This window comes from Lepidochelys olivacea (assembly GCF_965140295.1).
Source record: "Lepidochelys olivacea isolate rLepOli2 genome assembly, chromosome: 7".
Taxonomy (NCBI): domain Eukaryota; kingdom Metazoa; phylum Chordata; order Testudines; family Cheloniidae; genus Lepidochelys; species Lepidochelys olivacea.
The window spans coordinates 21,000,251-21,022,304 of record NC_140417.1 but is presented as its reverse complement, the minus strand read 5'-3'; the positions used below and the strand labels follow the sequence as shown (position 1 = coordinate 21,022,304).

At 40.8% G+C, this 22,054-nt stretch overlaps 1 protein-coding gene across 1 annotated transcript; it reads right to left on the bottom strand.

The window, feature by feature from the left end:
• Positions 1 to 2,187: 2,187 nt before the first annotated feature.
• On the bottom strand, positions 2,188 to 21,965 carry CHCHD4 (coiled-coil-helix-coiled-coil-helix domain containing 4). The gene is made up of 3 exons (XM_084634013.1): positions 21,616 to 21,965; positions 15,193 to 15,291; positions 2,188 to 3,378 (listed from the first exon to the last, which is right to left on the bottom strand). The coding sequence occupies exons 1-3, from the start codon at positions 21,635 to 21,637 to the stop codon at positions 3,086 to 3,088; spliced, it is 414 nt and encodes a 137-aa protein (XP_084490139.1). The 5' UTR covers positions 21,638 to 21,965; the 3' UTR covers positions 2,188 to 3,085.
• Positions 21,966 to 22,054: the final 89 nt, after the last annotated feature.

Below are 22,054 nucleotides of genomic sequence, written 5' to 3'. Positions count from 1 at the left end.
AGTTTGTAGAGCTGGCAGTTAGAAGTGGTCAAAAAAAGAAAATTTTGGAAATTGAGCAGAATTGATCTGCAAGTCACTGAAAAATAAAAGTGTAATTATTCCATTTTTAGAGCCACTTTTCAAAGTGTAATTGCATTTTAAGGGACAGCATGAAGAATGAGTGGTGGCTCAATTATTTTAGCCACTAACTTCTAGATTTCTGGTTAAGAAAGAAACTTCTATTGAGTTCTCTTTAAAAGGTAAACCATCATCGCCTGCAATTCCAGAATTCCCTTTTATGAAATACTCAGGAGCTTTTAAAAGTGGTTGGCTATCTACACATCTTGTGTACATATAGACACTTTTGTAATTTTTACTTAGATTGTTTGATGCAGGGACCATCCTTTTCTTCTGTTTAATACAACACCTAGCACAATGGGGTGCTGGTTCATGACTGGGACTCCTAGGCACTATCTCACTACAGATAATTTAGGCCAAAAGAAACCCTAAAGTATGTTAAGCTATATGCTGTAAATACAACAATCCTTTCATCATCCAGCCTAATGCACTGGGGTAGAACACGGTAACTGATCGACAGTGCACAGAGTCTGGAACAAGAAATTATGAACAATAGAAATGGCATTAGAATGCCATTAGAAATGGCAGGAGGCAACTTAGTTTTAATTTATGACAAGTTACCCAATCTACTCTTAATTGTAAAATTGTATACTGAAAGTTGACATTGTTTTAGTTAGGAAATTAAAAATGTAAGCTCTCTGAGGAAAGGACTATATGCTCCTTCCTGTTTGTACAGCATACAGAAGGTACAACTAGGAACAAATACATAATGATTTTTGACAGTATGGGACAGGTTGACAAGGGACTGAAGTATGGATTGAGATGCAACACAAATACAAGGCTAGAACTCATGCATTCAGTACACAGATGCTTCAAATACTCAGTTACAGATAATAAATCCTAAAGCAGCAAGGTGACAAGGCAGTGTGGGAAAGAAAAGCACACCACAGAAGCACAACAGGCAAGCAATTCTGAGAACAGAGCACTCCTTCACACTCTGGTATTCCTTTAACAAATCACAAGCTGGGTTTCCTTTTGAAAGACAAAGGTTCAGGTACACGTGATTCGTTATCAGTGCTCAGTATTTTTCTGTTTGTCTGAAATTTCATTTCTCCATGACCCAAATGCCTAGTCATCAAGGTTTATCACTGTCACTTTTGTGCCCACTTTCTCAGGTTGTTAACTTGGCAACTGTTTTGCTGACTGTTTCATGCACAGACTGAAACTTTCGCACACTTTGCTTCTTTTAAAGTCTGCCCAGAATACTTGCTATTCAGCCCCCCAGGACTGAGTTATTACCAACTACCTAATCCTGAATGAAGATTCAACTACTATTGAAATTCAAAGAGGGCAGACAGTGCTTTAGAGGCTAGCAGAAGAGAATAAATAGGTCCATTTACACTGAAATAACTTAATAAGAAAAGGAGTATTTGTGGCACCTTAGAGACTAACAAATTTATTTGAGCATAAGCTTTTGTGAGCTACAGCACACTTCATCGGATGCTCAGGAAAGCTTATGCTCAAATAAATTTGTTAGTCTCTAAGGTGCCACAAGTACTCCTTTTCTTTTTGCGAATAAAGACTAACACGGCTGCTACTCTGAAACCTGTCATTAATAAGAAAGTAACACTAAACCAAAGTATTGATATAGGGCATATCAACAGTGTTGAGTGATGAAGCCAAAGGCTTTCAGCCCCCCAAGGGAGGCAAGTATCTAAACATTATCACACCTGCTGGAGCGAAACACCTGCTGGAGCGAATTAGTGCTATTGTAAAATGTACTTTGCTATATTTTGGTAACAACCGATTAATGAGCGTAAAGGCAAGTTACACATGGTACTTTCATATTATGAAAGGGATCTTACCCAAGGCTTCAGTATCACATTGACTATCATGGCCGTCTCTTTGCTAGTGGAAAGGGTGGTAAATGTATTATCCCTTTGACCTGCAAGTTGTAATCCAATGTAATTTTTATAATATACTGTCCATATACAAATCTAAAGCAAATCATCATATCTTTCATGTTACATATACTTAACTTCACATGATTCATGGACTATGGCAAGAGGTTCTTGTTGCTTCATAGCCACTATGGACTTCTGGGAGGTGAGTAAAAACAATGAGACAGGCTTCTAAGCAAGGTAAAAAGATTTTGCTTTTTTAATATCTGCTCAAGTCACAATATCTGCTCTGAGGGTGTTACTCCGGGTAACATTTCAATTTTATTGTCAATGGCATATTGTAAGAACATGTCTATACAGAAGGAACAGGCACTAACAGAGGGACCCCAAAAGCTGGGCTTTCAGAACAAAAGAACACAGTGATCAGCATTCTTCCCATTCACTTGATAGTTTTATCAAAAACTGCTCAACACACCACCATTTTCAAAAGGCAAGAGCCATATTCAATTCATAACATTTAAAAAGCCACACATTTTAACTTTAGTTTTCAGGAAATCTTTACCTGGAATCAGTAGTATATGCAGCCAATACCTTTTAGTGCCATTTGAAATTATGGCGTTTGCAACTTTTAAGCTTAGCTCCTTTCCAACTTTAAGGGCTACTCCCCAGCAGAGAAGCTTTAAGAAATTCCACAAAAAGCTTTTCCTATCAACAGCACAGAACACATTGAAAAGGAACAACTACTGATCAGAATGAACTGAAATGGATATAGACCTGACACACTGGCTAATGGAACTTTTTGGTTGAAAAAAGTATGTTTTATACTTTTACAGACATTATTCAACCCAATCTGCAAACTGAGAACTGGATAAATTTTTTTTTAAAGCAGTGGCTGTACCCACTAACAGTTTACACAGTACATACATATAGACTTGCTCTTTCTGCAGTGTTTACTTTTAAGACCACAGGGCTGAGGTCTCTGCTCCTGTAATAAGTTATTTCATACAACACAGTGTATAGAACATTAAAGGTGAAACACTTCTTGAAGACTCAAAAGACAGACACTTTTCAAAACGTCCATGTGTCTGATTTTAAGGAGTGGAGACAAGAGCCTCCATGCATCTTCATTAGCTAGATCCCTTCTCCTCTTTGGCTACTGCAGCCTCTGTAGGAGTAGTTTCCAAATCTTTGCTCTGATTTTCTCTCTCTTCATCATCTTCTTGGGGGTAAAGGTCTGGATACTTCTGCATGCACTCCTGCATAGCCCGGAACTGGTCCACACAGTCCGATCCCTTTATTTCTTCTGTGCTATAGTGGAAACAGGAAAAGGCCGATTTGAATTGTTCCCCACAGGGACCACTAGCCATTCCACCAAGGCACGGGCAATTCCAATTGATATCTCCATTCGGCAATATCAATCCTGAACAAAAAGACAAAAGACAGAATAAAAATTAGGTGCCCTATAGGTTTTCTTCTTTGTTTTTAGGTGAATTTTGTTCTATGAAATGTACTGGGCGACAGCACTGAAGTCTGAGGTTCTTTATTATATCCACAAAACCAGTACAGAATCAACAGTGGCAGTGCAAGCCACCCTTTATTGCCTAGCCTTTGTGCCTCAACTCTGACCTGTATGACTCACTGCTGAGAAAGGGAAAGAGGAGAGGTTAGCTCATGTCCCAATTCAGTCTCTGGGAGAATAAAGAAATGATAGGGAAGGAAACAGAGAAGACAATGTACAGAAGAGAGGACACAATGACAACATCACAGGAAAAAGATATCAAGATCTATTCTAGGAATGAAAACACAAAACGTGAAGGCAAGAAGTTAAACAGCTTAACAATATCAAGAAACGTAAGTTTGTAAAAAAATAAAATAAAGTAAATTGGTAATGTTATTATAGGTTGTGCTACTAGCCTTCATCCCCCAAGAAGATGATAACTTAAGGTCACCTGATACTTACCACTATAAGTCCCTGTTTCCAGTCACTTATTATGTTGCCAAACTTTTAACTGTTTGAACTGAAGTTTTCCTTGATGAGTGTCTGCCTCAGTTGAATTTATTTTTTGAAAATTTAAGCCATAAAGCTTCAGCCATTGCTGAGAACAAGGCTAGGAAAAGATGTTTTGCCCATGTTAAAAAAATTTGGGTGACTTTTTCTTTGAAAAGCTTTAGTGACAGGGACTTGAAATTTGGAAGGACAGTGGCCTTTGTATCAGGGATGTGTCTTTTGCTGTCCCTGTGGAAATCTGCCCAGATTTGGCTGAGTTATATGCTTTATTTATTTATTTGAAGTTTGCACATGCTCAGGAGAGACTTCTTAGAGTTTAAGATTCTCTCTGAAGATTCTATCTGCACAGGGCCTATAGGTTATGTTACCCCAAGTGCTCGAGGGCCACAATTCATGTTTTATTTTTAAAAACAAAAATGAACAAAGTAGGGAAAAAAATAGCTAAGCACTCACTGTAGTATACACACTTAAAACGTTTACTATTTTTTGCTCAAGAATCTTGTGAGTCTCTGGAGTTCACGTCCATTCAACCAGATCAGGCCAGGAGAAAACAGCTTTTACAACTGAAGCAAAGTGGGTTTGGTTCAGCACCCCAGAAGGCACTGAATTCAGACTATCTGTTTTACACTAAGCCTAATAGTAAACTGCACAGTCCCCGTTATACCATTTCTGTGCTGGAAGTACTATTTACTACCCAAAGACTGGAACATTGTCATGCATAGGTCTTTTGGACATGCTCACAGAATTGTCACTTATCCTGCTGGAAAAAATTCAATCTCCTTCATGGACAAGATGTAGCTAGTACAGTACATCATGGCATCTTTGGCAAACTATAGCTGGGGGGTTGGGGGAGAGAAAGCAGGAGGTCATAAAAAAAGGTGGACAGCCTGTTGAAGACTCTCTATTGCTAGGGATGATATCAAGCAGAAAGAATGTAGATTGATCTTGCAGTGTAAAATAAATATGGTTTTGCTTTGTAAATAGACCAAACTAGAATTTGAAGTCACTGAGGGAAATTACGGAATATCAACTGTTAAAATGACTGGCTGTGTCTCAAATACTTTAAGAACATAGAAAAAGTTTTCTGAAAATAACCTGATCAGGGCATTGCAGTAATAAAATTCCTTGTCATATAACTCTCCAATCTGAAACAGAAATTATTAGTTTTAAAACTCAAGACTGCATGGTGATGTAGAAAATTCAATTGTAAATTATGACTTTCCACACATGAATCTTTGGCGCTTACTCCTGGATATTTTAAGAGTAGAAAAATAGGTATAACTCCACTAATCTCATCATTAAAAGACACAAGCTTCTAATACCAACTGCACAGAAACCACATTTTAAAAGAAAGCTGAACAAGAGTAAGAGCTTTGTTCCCAGTGGACCAGAGGCACAGAGGAGTCTCCCTACACTAAAAGTGATATAGTATATTAGCTAGAATTCTACCCAGACACCACTAGGGGCACATAGAACATCCTTTTACATGAAGCAAGTGGGCAGGATTTTTTTTTTTTTTTTAATGTAATCTCTGAACTAATAGTAAATTGCACTTTTTCTTCTGGAGGTAGTCTGCAGCACATTGATCCTCTAATCCAGACCTACTGTTAAATACTAGTTGAGGCTACGCTTGAAAACCACTCAATTGGCATCATAACAGATCCAGGGCTTAGGCTGGCAATTCGTTGCAGAGCTCATCCAACCTAAACCCTCTTAGATAATGGAAATTGATATCACAACCACAAATAAAAATGTCTGCACTTATGGTAATACATGTTTTGTCCTCTCTAACCTACTTAAGTGCCTATAATTAGGTTGTATCAGAGATGCAGAGATCTGCATTAGGATTCCCTTTAACATTATAAATTCATTCTTGGAATATTGACTTTTGTTGCAGTTGGCTTGTAATGTGAGCTTGTATATCTATTATCTATTGCACCTCTAAAGTCTTCCCTTTATTAAATGCTTGTAAGTGGCGTTCTGCTGGGCATCATTTTTTTAAAATCATCCAACGGCGTTATAAGAACATAAGAATGGCCATATGGGGTCAGGCCAAAGGTCCATCTAGCCCAGTATCCTGTCTTCTGACAGTGGCCAATGCCAGGTGCCCCAGTGGAAATGAACAGAACAGGTAGTCATCAAGTGATCCATCCCCTGTCGCCCATTTCCAGCTTCCGGCAAACAGAGGTTGCCCATCCTGGCTAATAGCCATTGATGAACCTATCCTCCACGAATTTATCTAGTTCTTTTTTGAACCCTGTTATAGCCTTGGCCTTCACAACATCCTTTGGCAAAGAGTTCCACGGGTTGATTGTGCGTTGTGTGAAAAAATACTTCCTTTTGTTTGTTTTAAACCTGCTGCCTATAAATTTTATTTGGTGGCCTCTAGTTCTTGTGTTATGAGAAGGAATAACTAACACTTATGTACTTTCTCCACACCAGTCATGATTTTATAGACCTCTATCATATTTCCCCTTAGTCATCTCTTTTCCAAGCTGAAAAGTCCCAGTCTTATTAATGTCTCCTCATACAGCAGTCATTCTATACCTCTGATCATTTTTGTTGCCCTTTTCTGAACCTTTTCCAAGTCCCAATGTATCTTTTTTGAGATGGGGTGACCACATCTGCACGGAGTATTCAAGATGTGGGCGTACCATGGATTTATATAGAGGCAATATGATATTTTCTGTCTCATTATCTATACCTTTCCTAATGATTCCCAACATTGTTAGCTTTTTTAAGGCATTTGACTTGGTATTGCATGACATTTTGATTAAGAAACGTGAATCATATAAAACGAACTTGGCACCCATTAAATGGATTAAAAACTGGCTAACAGAGGTCTCAAACGGCAAACTGCGAATCATTATCCAGCAGATGTGTTTCTAGTGGGGTCCCGCAAAGATTGGTTGTTGGCTATTGAACATTTTTATCAGTGACCTGGAAGAAATCATAAATTATCACTGACAAACTTTGCAGATGACACAATAATCGAGGGAATGGTATATGCTGAAGAGGATAGGTCACTGATACAGACCAAGTGCGATCACCTGGTAATCTGGACGCCAGCAAACAATATGCGTCTTAATACACCTAAGGATATATCTAGGAACAAAGAATGTAGGCCACACTTACACGATGGGGGACTCTATCCTGGGATGCAGTGACTCTGAAAAAGATTTGGGGGTTGTGATAGAGTCACTGCACATGCGCTTCCAGTGTGATTCTATGGCCAAGAGGGCTAATGTGATTCTTGGATGCATAAACAGGGGAATTTTGAGTAGAAAAAGAGTTATTTTACCTCCGTTTTTGGCACTGGTGTGACCTCTGCTGGAATACTCTGTTCAATTTTGGTGTCAATAATTCAAGAAGCGTGTCGATAAATTGGAAAGGGTTCAGAGAAGAGCCATGAGAATGATTAAAGAATTAGAAAACACACCTTATAGTGACAGACTAAAGGAACTCAATTTATTTAGCTTAACATAGAGAAGGTTATGGGGTGACCTGATCATAGTTTATAACTACTACATGGGGAACAAATATTTGATAATGGGTAATTCAATCTTGCAAATGTATAACATGAGCCAATGGCCAGAAGCTGAAGCTAGACAAAACCTCAGACTGGAAAGAAGACATAAATTTTTAACAGAATATAATTAATCTTGGAACAATTTGCCAAGGGTCATGGTTGATTCTTCATCACTTGCAATTTTTAAATTAAGATTATATCTTTTAGAAAAACATCTACTCAATAATTATATTGAGGAAGTTCTATGGCCTGTGTTACACAGAGGTGAGCCTGTATGAACACAATGGTCCCTTCTGGCATTGGAATCTAAAAATTTAAAATACCCAGAATGCAAGAAGTGAATATGAGTTTGGCATATCTTGTATATTTTATAAGGGCACTTAATATTTATGTTTTGTACACCTTTAAAACACAGGAATATAAATTGCAAAAGGTGCAATGATGATGAGTTAACATTCTTAGGAGAACCTTTGTTTTAACTTCCTTACTTCTGAATATTTCAAATTCAAAACATTAACATTTTAGTTTCTCAATCCTCTTCAGACACGCTCCCCATTAAAAAAACCTCAGGAAAACCCCAAAACAATTAGCCTTGAGGAACTTGTAGGCTCTTCAAAATTAAGTTATTGAAGACTGGGAGCTTAAAAAGCTCTGCTGGTTTCTTTAGCAAGACTGGAAAGCCACACAATTCTCTCTTGCAGTGCAAAGAGGAAGTCAAGTCATAAATTTATCCTCAAAACTCACTTCTACTGTCTCACCTATGAAAAGTTTAAAAAACCCACAAAAGCACTAAAGTTAATGGAACTGTCAAGACATGTACCCAACTTGATCTTGTAGCATCCTTTCCTTCCGCTGATTTTTTTTTTTTTTTGGTCTGTTTATGATCCTCGTTTGTTGTGTAATGGGAAATTTAAGGGAAGGGCCTGTGCCTTCACCGGCAGTTTTGGGAACCACTCCTGCCACTAGACAATTATTTCAATACAGAACCTGCTTTTACACTGAAATCTATTTATTTAGAATCTTTTGTGATTAACTAACTCTTTCTACGTAAGACATTAGTTATGCTAACAGTGCTGTAACATTCACAAAAGTCACCTGGCATGCACAAACTATTTAAAAACAATTATAACAGGTTTCTCAATTTTAAATTATATAGATTTTGCAAGTGATAGGAACAGGTCCTCAGTTAGGAACAGTCACCCTGAAAAATTTGACACCTGTAATATTCATCTGTTTGCATGTGGAAGCAAAAAGCAAAGTCTTAGATTGGGAAAAATATTTTTTCATCTTTCGGTAATTCAAATGCTGATGACGAGATTCTTAGGCAATTTGCCCTGCCCACCCCTGCGAAGAAAGGATGTTATAATGAGAGTCACAATGTAACTTTAGGTACTGCTTTTATGTTCTAAAAGCTATAATTAAAATCTCTCACACACTTTGCCATCCCACTTAGTTGGGAATCATCTGCAGCTTTGCCCATTGTACTTTTAATACTTCTGGCTTAGAAAGTGGGCTCCAGACATTTTAATAATTGTAACTGAATCCTCATAACTGACAGTGTAGAAGGGGAGAAGAATAATACACCTATATCTTACCCAAGAGAAACAGCATATAATTAGGATTTTCCTATGCAAACTATTGATCAGAAACTTAATAAAGATAATCTTTGATTTAAAAGAGGAATTTAACAACTGGAGCTACAACAACAATTATGTTTTGCATTGTAATACCATGCGTTAGGAAGGCTGCAAAATAATGATCACATTCTGCATAAATGTAAAGGTTTACATTATATTAGGACTCAGTGCAGATTAATGCCTTAATATAATAATCATATTCCTCTTTAAATGTGATTATTCTGTGTATAGTACAGTAAAAAAAGATCAAAAGGGCCATTACTGTGAATTATGCCACAGAAGTTGAACACTGGAAATCATATCTCCTGTTCAAAGTATAAGCTAAATTAAAAAAACCTGCATGTTACTTTATGATCGCCTAAAGACTTTTCCAAATTTTCTTTTAAATAAAAACCACACAATAAACTAGAGCTCCTGCCCTACAATGCTTCAAAATGTTTTGCCCATGTCTTTCCTCTCCATAGATTTCACTCCACTCAGATACAACTGCAATCTGTGATATGTGAATTGTTTATTTTTTTTATTTGATTGTTTTATTGTTGTAGCTTTGGAAAACTGAAGTGAGAAACTTTGAGAAAACCCTTAAATTTTGGCAGCAACTCACGGCATATTCAAAAAAGCATACTACAGTATTTAATGCAAAAACCACTTTCATGTTGGATCATATGTATTTCTAATGGAAAGGACAAGGATAAAATATCCTTTTCACTGCAAGATTTTCCCAACACAACTAGCTTCTGGCCTTTTCTCTCTCCTTCCCCACCCATAATAGGCCTGGACAGGCCAAATTGGGAATATAAATCCAGAGTACAGCTAGCAGGTGGTCTAAAGTGCTGGAATTACTGCTTTGTGAGAGGATACATATCTCCCTCCCACCAAAGCCCCTCCACATCCAACATAAACATGGCAATTTCACTGGCCCTTCCAGATGAGTTGTCTTGGCCACCTTAAAATTCTGCCCAGGCTGTCCAACTGGGAAAGAATCTAGACTCTATGACATACTAACTTCATTTGTGCAACCACTGCCATGAAAGAACAACACAGAAACTTGTCCTTACAGGTCCCAAGAGAACAACTATGCTCAGAGTTCATGTTCGAATCACTTGCATGGCTGTTCTGCATCACACCAACGCCAAGAGATCCTTTTCTTCCCTCTTTTGATCTGGCACTGACAATACAGCAAACCTCACTGGCTTGCTGGACCATAATTAGTAATATAACTCAAAATATCCTGAACTGTTATGGCTCAGTTCCAATAAGGTAAGTTTAAATTCACACACCCCATTACTAGAGAAGCCCTGGTTGTTGAAGACATGACTTCTAGTGCAGAACAGAAGTGTCACTTAAAAAAATTCCAACACACTGTCTTTACAATGATAACGGGAGATATTCGAAGACTTGAAGCAGCTTCCTATATCCCAAGACTGCATGAATGTAAGAATTTGCCAATATAAGCAGCAGTCTTTTTTGTTCAGTTATACACCACGTAAGGTGACTTATCAGTCTATGAACTGTTAACATGCATTATAACATCTCCAAGAGCTTATATGTTCTCCAGATGTGAGGTTGTGGTGGGATCTTTATTTCTGGTAGTCTAGTTTTGCAGAAGAGAGACAGGCCAGGCAGAAGGGAGTTGGGATCTTACCACCGCTATATTAATCAATGAAAAAGATCACCCATCACAGGCTATTAACACTATACTTAAAACGGCTTTTTCTAAAAATTTGAGACAGCATTTAAATACATTTCCTCATTGTTTTTTCCACAGAGTACAATAACTGGCTGATCAGATAAATTTCTCTCAGAAAATGCTTTTCATATAAGGGTCAACTGTATTACAGAACTGACTATTTGTAGATACTGTGGGCTCTATTCTCCTCTCCATAATCAGGGAGTTGTATATACAGACATAAATTGAGAAGAAAACAGATGCAAATAGTTTGGATTTCATGGCCAGTACCAGATTCTACTTGAAATCTTTAGAAGCTGATGCACTGTTTTCATAGAGGAGATGCTGACAAATCTTATTGTGCAGATTGGTGAAAACAAATCTGCTGTTTGAGCATTGGCTCTTAGCTAGTAACACATCCTGCCTGAAAATATGAGGGGTAAAGGAACTCCTGACAGACACTAAACTTTAGCTTCAACACATCTTTCAGAAAAAAGACACACACACTGGAAAGTTTAAGGGGGAAACCAGCTATTTCTTTTCATCTCAGAAAGGGTGTAAGGTTAACCTCAATCACACCAAGCCTGCCAGTCCCATATATTGAGAAAGCCAATTGAACTTATTTTGAGCACCTTATCTGAGGTACATCATCAAGTACTGTGTAAGAATGTCTGTTTCTACTTACCTGTTACTGTGAAGTTATGTTTAATCATCTTTTATTACTAGCTTTCACAAGAAGTTCCACATGGGCTGTTCTCTCAACCTACCACCTAAACATAACATTGTCTTAAATTCACAGATACTGGGCTAATACTAAATGTCTTGGGTTAAACAACTGCACACACCAGGGTTAAATGTTCTTTCTAACATACATATGCTATCACATCCTTACTGAGCAATACCTCAGAATATCGCCCCACTTCATAGATTCTAGCAGCCTTCTGAGTGGGTGAACTGACTGATGGCCGAGAGATTGGGGTACAGAGCATCTCTCACCGTACTGTCCTAAACTTCAAAAGAAACTTTTGACTTTGAATCAAGAATGCTATGGGAAGGAGTCTGGTAAGTTACTGTTCTATCTGAAAGAAGTCTGTTCACCTGACATACATGTAGCATCTAAAGTCAAAAGATTTCTCTATTCCCTTGTCCCAATTTTCATTTAGATCATTACAAAAGTCAAAGGATCCATGTTGAGGATGTGTTCACTCTGAATACTGCTGTAAACAGGTTCAGAATCTGTGCAGGTATGTAATGCACGCTCATTTTAGCACAAATCTATGTATGAAAACAAAAAAGTTTAATTATACAGGAAAAGATGGTTCAAATTAGATTGTGTACTGTATGTTTGTTTGTACCACCAATATCCTTTTCTGAGTGCTAAATGATGTGTGAATACTGCCCCCTGGAGATTAAAATGCTAGGGGCAGAGTTTCTGCTAACTACTGTATGTTTAGCAGATTTTCAGCTGGGAAAAGAAACAACTTAGCTCAACTTCAGTCAAAGTTGGAGGCAACAAGACTTGATACTTAGTATACCTCAATTCATGCAAACTGAAGTAGACATTACAGCCAAATTTCAAACTGGAGTACCTGAACTTATGCACCCAAATAAAAGCAACCAATTTTCAGAATTGCTTGAGTGTCCACAGTTCCAATTGATTTCAACAGGAGCTGTGAATAGTAATAGCACCTCTAAAAATGAGATTGTTTCCATTCAGGTCCCAACTTCTGGCACTCATATTTCAAACAGTTGCCTTTTGTGCCTGGTGAACATAAAAGCAATCCAATAAATCCCAAATCCAGTCTTAAATTTTCACAGACATTTATTAGCCTGGGTCAAAATATATCCACTCAGCTTTTACCATGACTATAAACTAAGATATTTTACTCACCGATTTTAAGAAAAAAAGATTACTTGCCCAAGGCAACCATGATTTTACAAGGCTTAATCCCATGTTATTCTGTCTCACAAAAAGCAGAATAAATAGCAATAGTAAAAGCAGAGAGTTCTTAAATTTGTTCACTTGCAGATGTGAACGGTTTAGCAACAGTACTGGTTTATCTTGCATGATATTTTGGCAAACTTCAGTTCCAAACGGCAAATGTTAAATTACTTGCCTCTTAAAGCATTAGTGCCAACTGGATCCCTTTAGAGTGGTCATTATGTGACAGGAGGAGGAAAATAGTTTTAGTACTTGTTGAAATGGGTTACTGGGTGTAGAATAAGTAGTTGAGGCTGAAGGGGGACCATTAGAAAACATGCAGAATAAAGAAGTTAGAGAAACACTAAGCTACTGTATGGCATTAAACTGCGTTAACTCCTCCTCTTAGACCTGTTCAAGACATGATTAACGGTCTTTGGGGGAGCGTACTGTAACGCCCATATTCCTCATTTTCATGGAATTGTGATCTCACATATAAAGCATGCCTTGTAAGGTATCAGGGGAAAGGTTATGCTCTGCTGAAAGTCATTCTCTATCCATATTTCCATGATATGCATCTGAGGAAGTGAGCTGTAGCTCACGAAAGCTTATGCTCTAATAAATTGGTTAGTCTCTAAGGTGCCACAAGTACTCCTTTTCTTTTCTTTTATCCATATATGTGTATCATTAATGCATATGAAGTTATGAGAAGTGTGTTGTATGGTGGTCACTAAAACATGCTGTAAGTTGGGGAATCAGCCAGATATTAGCTCCCCAGAGGCAAAAGCAAAGAAAGTAACCAACGCCCAGGCTGGGTGTCAAACAACCCATCAACAGCCATTGTCCAGCAAGGGAGCTACAATGCAATGACTCACCTGCATGAGGCCACACCAGGGGAATTGCTCAACCTTGCCTGGAGAGACTCAGCAATGCCCCCCAGACATGCCTGGACTTGTACTCCCCAAGCACATGGACTGAGGATATAAAACAGACAGAGTGGACACATACTGGGCCCTTCTCCTGTCCCCACCTTCACTGCAAGCAACTAAGGGCTTGGCTACACTTGCGAGTTACAGCGCAATAAAGGAGCCCTGGGCACACTAGCTCACTACCTGTCCACACTGGCAAGGCACGTAGAGTGCTCTGACTCCGCGGCTAAAGCGCTGCTGGTACTCCACCTTGGCGAGTGGAATAACGTTTGCTGCGCCCCCGCTGGAGCGCCGCGGAGCCAGTGTGAACGAGGTGTTGCTTTACTGCGCTCTGATCAGCCTCTGGAAACATCCCATAATCCCCGAAAGTCAAGTGGCCACTCTTGTCATTATTGTGAAATCGGCTGCAGGAATGCGGAAATGCCCTTTCAAAGCTCCATTCTGGAGAAGCCAGCTGCTTATCAGCTCTGAGAAAAAGCAAACATTTACTGTTTGCTTTGAGTGAGGGGGGGGTCTGAACTTACAAGACAGCATGTTGACACACTCTCCCCACCACATACACACAACACACTCCACCCCACCCCACCCATTTGAAAAGCACGCTGCAGTCAGTTGCATGCTGGGATAGCTGCCCATAATGCACCGCTCCCTATGCTGCTGCAAGTGCCACAAATGTGGCCACGCCAGTGCGCCTGCAGCTGTCGGTGTGGACAGACTGCAGCGCTTTCCCTACTGCGCTCTCCGAAGGCGGGTTCAACTCCCAGAGCTCTACTTATGCAAGTGCAGCCATGCCCTAAGACACTGAGAAGAAAACAAGACTCCAACAGAGGTGACTGGCCTGCAATATCCAGTGGGGTGTTGCCCAGTCTAATAGGGTTGAGAGTTTAGACTGCGTGCTTTTATTTTATTTTGGTAACCACTCTGACTTTTTGCCTATCACTTAAAATCTACCTTTGTAGTTAATAAATTTGTTTGTTTATTCTACCTGAAGCAGTGTCTTTGATTTGAAGCATGTCAGAGACTCCCCCTGGGATAACAAGCCTGGTGCATATCAATTTCTTTGTTAAACTGACAAACTCATAAAAGCTTGCAGTGTCCAGCGGGCATAACTGGATGCTGCAAGACGGAGGTTCCTGGGGTTGTGTCTGGGGCCAGAAATATTGGCTAGTGTCATTCGGTTGCACAATCCAAGGAGCAACTTACATGCTAGAGGCTGTGCGTGAACAGCCCAGGAATGGGGGTTCTCACAGCAAAGCAGGGTAAGGCTGGCTCCCAGAGTCAAGGATTGGAGTGACCTAGTAGATCACTGGTCCAGATAATATGAGAGGGGAACACACACAGACAAGGATTATGTCTCCATTTAAAAGTAAAAAGTAAGTTAAAGTTAAAGAGTAAGTTTAATGGTACTGCATTAGGAAAAAGAATGACCTAGCTTTTAGAGATTCTCTGGGGACTTACTCCACTAATTTAAATGGGAGCCACAAAAATACTTTAGATTGTTAAATATATGTCTTACCATCCTCTTACCAAATGTTACTGACCTTGGTCTTCATAAGGGTCATTGGGGTCATCTGCTACCAGTTCTGCACTGCTTGGTGTCTCATGGTCCTCTTTGGTTACGAATATAATTCTGTCTTTTCCTAACATTTTAAGGAAAGACAAAAAGCAAGAGTTCAGAAAAAGGATTAAGCTGAGACAAAACAAGCCACTTACAAAGCCGCTGCACAGTACGAGCTTTTGAACTGTTGTGCATGTAAACAGATGCATTCATTTTAAGAGCTAATGAGTCTGCTCTACTTGACCCTGGTTAGTCTTCAATTGGAGCAGTGTTCGGTTTTGGGCATCACATTTTAAAAAAGACAAATTGGAGAGTGTTCAGAGGAGAGCCGCTAAAAAATGACAAAAAGATTTGGAAAATAAGACCTACAAGGAAAGGTTAAGAGAATCAGGCTACGTTCAATCTAGAAAAAAGGTTGACTGAGGCGAGACAGGATAACTGTCTACAAATACATAAAAGATGGTATGAAGAGGACAGGAATCACTTATTCTGATTAATCAACAAGGACAGAGCAAGACATAATGAGCTTAAGATACAGCAGGGTAATTTAGGAAAAATAGTCACATCTTTATAAGAGCCGTTAGGCAATAGAACTTGATGTCAGGGGAGATGTAGAGGGGTCCTCATTGAAGGGATTCAAGGCTACTATAGGTGTCCATCTATCAGAGATTCTGAGTCAACTCTTAGGATTCATGGACTTGGGGTTAGAAATTACTCCAGGACCCACTATTATTTGTATTTCAGTGACACCTAGGAACGACACTAAAAAAATTAGGGACCCTTTATGTGAAAAGACCTTTCAGAATTAAAGTTATAAAAGAACACAACAATGGCCATACAGGGTCAGACCAATAATCCATCTAGCCCAGTATCCTGTCTTCCAACAGTGGCCAGTGCTAGGGGCTTCAGAGGGAATGAACAGAACAGATAATTATCAAGTGATCCATCCCCTGTCACCCATTCCCAGCTTCTGGCAAGCAGAGGCTAGGGACACTTCAGAACACGGTTTTGCATCCCTCCTCACCCTGGCTAATAACCACTGATGGACCTATCCAGTTCTTTTTGAACCCTGTTATAGCCTCGGCCTTCACAACATCCTCTGGCAAAGAGTTCCACGGGTTGATTGTGCATTGTGTGAAGAAATACTTCCTTTTGTTTGTTTTAAACCTGCTGCCTATTAATTTTATTTGGTGACCAGTAGTTCTTGTGTTATGAGGAGTAAACAGTGCTTGCCTATTTATTTTCTCCATACCAGTCATGATTTTATAGACATCATATCATATCATATCCCCCTTTAGTCATCTCTTTTCCAAGCTGAAGAGTCCCAGTCTTATTAATCTCTCTTCACATGAAAGCTGTTCCATACCCCTAATCATTTTTGTTTCTCTTTGCGGTACCTTTTCTGAGATGGGGCGACCACGTCTGCACGCAGTATTCAAGATGTGAGCGTACCATGGATTTCTAGAGGCAATATGATATTTTCTGTTTTATTATCTATCCCTTTCTTAATGATTCCCAACACTGTCAGCTTTTTTGACTGCCGCTGCACATTGAGTGTATGTTTTCAGAGAACTATCCACAATGACTCCAAGATCTCTTTCTTGAGTTGTAATAGCTAATTTAGACCCCATCCTTTTATATGTATAGTTGGGATTATGTTTTCCAAGGTGCATTACTTTGCATTTTTTAACACTGAATTTCATCTGCCATTTTGTTGCCCAGTCATCCAGTTTCGTGAGATCCCTTTGTAACTCTTCACAGTTTGCCTGGGTCTTAACTATCTTGAGTAGTTTTGTATCATCCGCAAATTTTTCCACCTCACTGTGTCCACTCTTTTCCAGATCATTTATAATGTTGAACAATACTGGTCCCAGTATAGACCCCTGGGGGACACCACTATTTACCTCTCTCCATTCTGAAAACTGACCATTTATTCTTACCTTTTGTTTCCTATATTTTAACCAGTTATTGATCCATGAGAGGACCCTCCCTCTTATCCCATGACAGCTTACTTTGCTTAAGAACCTTTGGTGAGGGACGTTGTCAAAAGCTTTCTGAAAATCTAAGTACACTATATCCAAAGGATCACCCTTTTCCACATGCTTGTTGACCCCCTCAAGAATTCTAGCAGATTGGTGAGGCACGATTTCCCTTTACAAAAACCACGTTGATTCTTCCTCCAACAAATCATGTTCATCTATGTGTGTGATAATTCTGTTCTTTACTACAGTTTCAACGAATTTGACTGGTACTAAAGTTAGGTTTATTGGCCTGTAATTGCCGGGATCACCTCTGGAGCCTTTTTTAAAAATTGGCATCACATTAGCTATCCTCCAGTCATCTGGTACAGAAGCTGATTTAAATGATAGGTTACATACCACAGTTAGTAGTTCTGCAATTTCACATTTGAGTTCCTTCAGAACTCTTGGGTGAATACCACATGGTCCTAGTGACTTATTACTGTTCAGTTTATCAATTTGTTCCAAAACCTCCTTTAATGACACCTCAATCTGGGACAGTTCCTCGGATTTGTCACCTAAAAAGAATGGCTCAGGTTTGGGAATCTCCCTCACATCCTCAGCCATGAAGACTGATGCAAAGAATTGTTTTGTTTCTCCACATTTTGTTTCTCTGCATTGAACTTTAGTGTCCCATTAGACAGTAAAGACAGGACCCAAACCATATTCTCTTGAGGCATCTAGGCAGGATTTCCTCTAGGATATACTAAGGCAGCTAAAAACGGCAAATGTAGTGGCTAATTTCAGGTGAGCTTTGAAGGTCAGAGCCATAAGGCACCACTGGCTTGCTAAGAACACCTGCAAACCCCCTATCGCACTCGCCACATATGAAGATGCAACATAACTTAAAAGCAAAGTAACTAGCTTCCTACTGATCTTTCCCAGATGTCAAACACCAGATAACTTTTTTTTTTAATAGTTAAAATATTAACTAGCTAGCACTGGTTAAAGTTTAGCATAGAAAAAACAATGACCATCAGTCAATTACTAAGAAACTATGTACCACATTACACCATTTATTCATGTAGTTCAATATTCCTCCTCCAACAGAGAAAGCTAAAAAACCCCATAATATATCTAATCAGCTGTAGCCAGATTTTATTAGGGTGCACATCACTGGAGTAGAGTTCCACAATGCTATATGTTTGGAGCTGGGAGATGATGTGGGGCAGACACCACAGGGTTTAGGGAGGAGTTTATCTTATGCCCTGAAGCATTCAAAGTGATTAGTCTTATCTTGGCAAGCATGGCTACCGTCAAGGTGACCTTAAGAATTACTGCTCTTTGTGGAGAAGTTTCTTTCTAATATGCATGTAAGGTAATTTGCTACAGAGCAGGTAGTACTTTTAGGCAGTCTTGACTGTGACTTGTCAAAAATTTATTGATTTTTGCAATTGAGTTACCATAAGAACTAAAACTCAGGTGCACCTCTGTATATATCCTGTTTACAGTCTAGTTAAACAAGAAACTGGCAGCTCTTAATTTGTAACCCAAGGTCACAGCTCATTTCACTGAAGATCAGGGACATTGAAAAGTTACAGGTTTCAGAGTAGCAGCCGTGTTAGTCTGTATTCACAAAAAGAACAGGAGTACTTGTGAAACCTAGAGACTAACCAATTTAAGAATGGCAATACCACAACTTCCCTACAGTAGCCAGTAAAACTAAAGCTTATGCTCAAATAAATTTGTTAGTCTCTAAGGTGCCACAAGTACTCCTGTTCTTTTTGAAAAGTTGAAAACTGGCTTGGATAGCAATATCATCAAATGGACAGAGTTGGCTAAAGGGACACAAACAAAGGGTATTGATAAATGGCACATGTGCCGAGTTCCAGGCAAGTGTCTAGTGGACTATTGAGGGGATCTTTTGTATTAGGGATGGATTTAATATTTTTATTAGTGATTTACATGAACAAAGTAAAGAGCACATTAAATTTGCCGATTATATTAAATTGGGAAGTGCTGTGAACACTATCAAGGATAGAAAAATACAGTCTGCATAAGATTTGAAGGGTGTAAACACTGCAAAGATAGAACTCACTGTGAAGGTCCAAGGGTATACAAGTGAGCTGTAGCTCACGAAAGCTTATGCTCAAATAAATTGGTTAGTCTCTAAGGTGCCACAAATACTCCTTTTCCTTTTACTCTGAAACTAGAGTAATGGAAAGTTTAGGGGAAATTTAGGATGATTCTCAGGGTAAATTTTTCTAACTGAAGTCTATGAGACTGCAGAATAGTCTCCCAAAAGGAAATGTTGGAAACTTCATTGGGAAATAATCTTTCATTTGCGAGGGAAGAGAAAGGGTGATATACAATAGCCTCCTTCTATCTCACATTTCCTTGAAGCTACCACAATGAGTCAACAGGGAGGGTAGGATTAGAAATTAAGGCTTTCCTAGCTCTCGGTAACATGATTGCCATTAGTGGACACATACAAATTACAAGATGTATAAACGTTTGGTGAAATATTTACTAATCTTCATTTCGATGTGTCTGAAATATACCAGTTAGATGTGTGAAGTGTCTTTGTGGCAATTGCTATTTCAAACACCGTAGAGTGCATGACTGCAAACCCTTCACCCTGTCAAGCAAACTTTGCAGCCATGAATAATACTGGAACAAATTATTAATCCATATGTAAGCACCTAGAGGATAACAGGGTTATAAGGAATAGCCAGCATGGATTTTTCAAGAAAAAAATCATGCCACAACAACCTAATGTCCTTCCTCGACAGAGTTACTGGCCTAGTGAATAGCGGTGAAGCAGTAGGTATGATATATAGGGTCCTACCAAATTCCTGGCCATGAAAAACGTGTCACAGACTGTGAAATCTGGCTACTGTAGGAAAGTTGTGGTATTGCCATCCTTATTTCTATGCTGCCTTCAGAGCTGGGTGGCCAGCAGCAGGTCCGGCTCCTAGGCCGGGTTTGCGGGAGGGAGAGCGCGCATGGGGCTCCATGCGCTGCCCCCCACACCAAGCACCAGCTCTGCACTCCCATTGGTCAGTTCCCGGCCAATGGGAGCTGGGGATGGTGGTGCCTGTGGGTGAGAACCACACAGAGCCGCTTTTGAGCCTCAGCCAACGAGCTGGACCTGCTGCTGGTCGCTTCCGGGGTGAGGCGCAGTCCTTGGTGCCACTACAGGCAGGAAGCCTACCTTACTACCCCCGCTGCACTCCTGACCAGGAGCTACGCGAGGTAAGCCTGAGCCCGAACCCTGAGACCCCCGGCCAACCCGGAGCACCCTTCTGCACCCCAAACTCATCATCCCCAGCCCCACCCTCGAGCCCGCACCCAGTAGTGCCATACTAGGATATCAATGTGGAGCCAAACTGGCATGCTCCCGGTATGTCTTACACACCATCCTGTGCAGCTTTGGGGTTTTCCTTGTTCTCCCATTTGAGTACTGACCCAGCTCAGATAGCGAGAGCTACCACAACCACAGTGCAATCTGGCTAAAAGACATAGAAATTACAGTGCCAGATTGAATGAGTGGTCCATATAACCCAGTATTGCATCTCCAGCACAGACAGCACCAGCCCTTCACAGGAAGGTACAAGGTAACCAGATAGTGGACAATTAAGTCTCATCTACACAGTGTGGCAATGCGCACTAGAGGGGTGTGAATCCTAAAATGCTTAGGGCAGAACGTGGGCATGTTTTAGAATTCACCCAACCCCCTGAGGCACCACGTAGACTAGCCCTGAGAGTAGGTTCTTATTTAACGCTTGCTATAAAATGGCTTATGCTGCAAAGTGCAAGGGTTTTATTTTTTACATTGTAGCATAACTGGGTATTTTTACCATGCGTACATATGCCTGAGCCTTATTTGATGCCTACTAAACCTCTGGCCTCAGGGACATCTTGTGCCAGTGAGCGATCAACTCTCATTATTTTATCACAAATCTCATGATAGGCGACGTATTTCTTAACATCGCAATTGCTGGAATGAAGAGACTCAACTATACATATATATATATATATTTTTAATAAAAGAAGCTCCTAGCGGTCATGATTGAGAGGAGGGGGGAAAAAAACATGAAAATGGGACACGAGCAAACCCTAAAGGCTCAAAAAACCGAACGCAAACACGGGGGACGGGCTCCTGGTTTTACCACGCCCGAGGCTAGCCAGCCGCACTGCACCCGTGAATTATGGCCCTCGAAGGAGTACTGCCCGTGACGGCTGCGCAGGGCGCCGCTTGTCCCCACGTGCGGGCAGGAAGGCGGCTCCGCGTGCTCTCTACCCCACGCGGGGTCACCGTGGCCGCCCTCCGCCTCACGAGCCCCCAAGCCGCGCCGTGCCCCGCCCCTGAGAGCGGGCCCTTCACACAACGCCCCCGCGGGCCCCCCAGCACTGAGGGGAGGGCCGGCCCTCCCCCCGCCACGCACCTTCTTGCCTGCAGTAGGACATGGTGAGGGACGGGGTGGTCTCTCCGCAGCTCCGGCCCGCGGCGACTGACTGACCCAGCCAGCGACCCGTCCGTCCCCGCCAGCGCCTGAACCAGCGGCGGCCGGCGCGCCACACTGCGACCTCTCACTCCGCTCCCAGAAGGACCCCGGGCTGCCCGGCTCCGCGCCTGATTGAGAGCCTGAGAGCGACCTCAATCGGTCGCAGCTCAACGGAGGAGCCGTTAGGGAAGCCGGGGCCGCAGCCAGGACCCGGAGCTTTGCCGGCCACCCTTCCGCCTATCCCGGCGTGCTTTGCGTTTTGCCGCGCTTCTTACAGAAACAGGACTGCGTTTCCCATCGGGCCCTGTGACAGCGAGCTGTCCCGGCTCGGATTCGCCCGAAGCACCCTTCTCGCGCGCGTGGACTGCATTTCCCAGCA

Bases quoted from the DNA above. Each gene is read 5' to 3' on its own strand.
- CHCHD4 (XM_084634013.1), bottom strand. From the start codon at position 21,637: ATGTCCTACTGCAGGCAAGAAG. The intron at 15,292-21,615 runs GTGCGTGGCGGG...TTAAAATGTTAG, and splicing joins GTCCTACTGCAGGCAAGAAG to GAAAAGACAGAATTATATTC. The intron at 3,379-15,192 runs GTCAGTAACATT...CTTTTTGTTCAG, and splicing joins TGACCCTTATGAAGACCAAG to GATTGATATTGCCGAATGGA.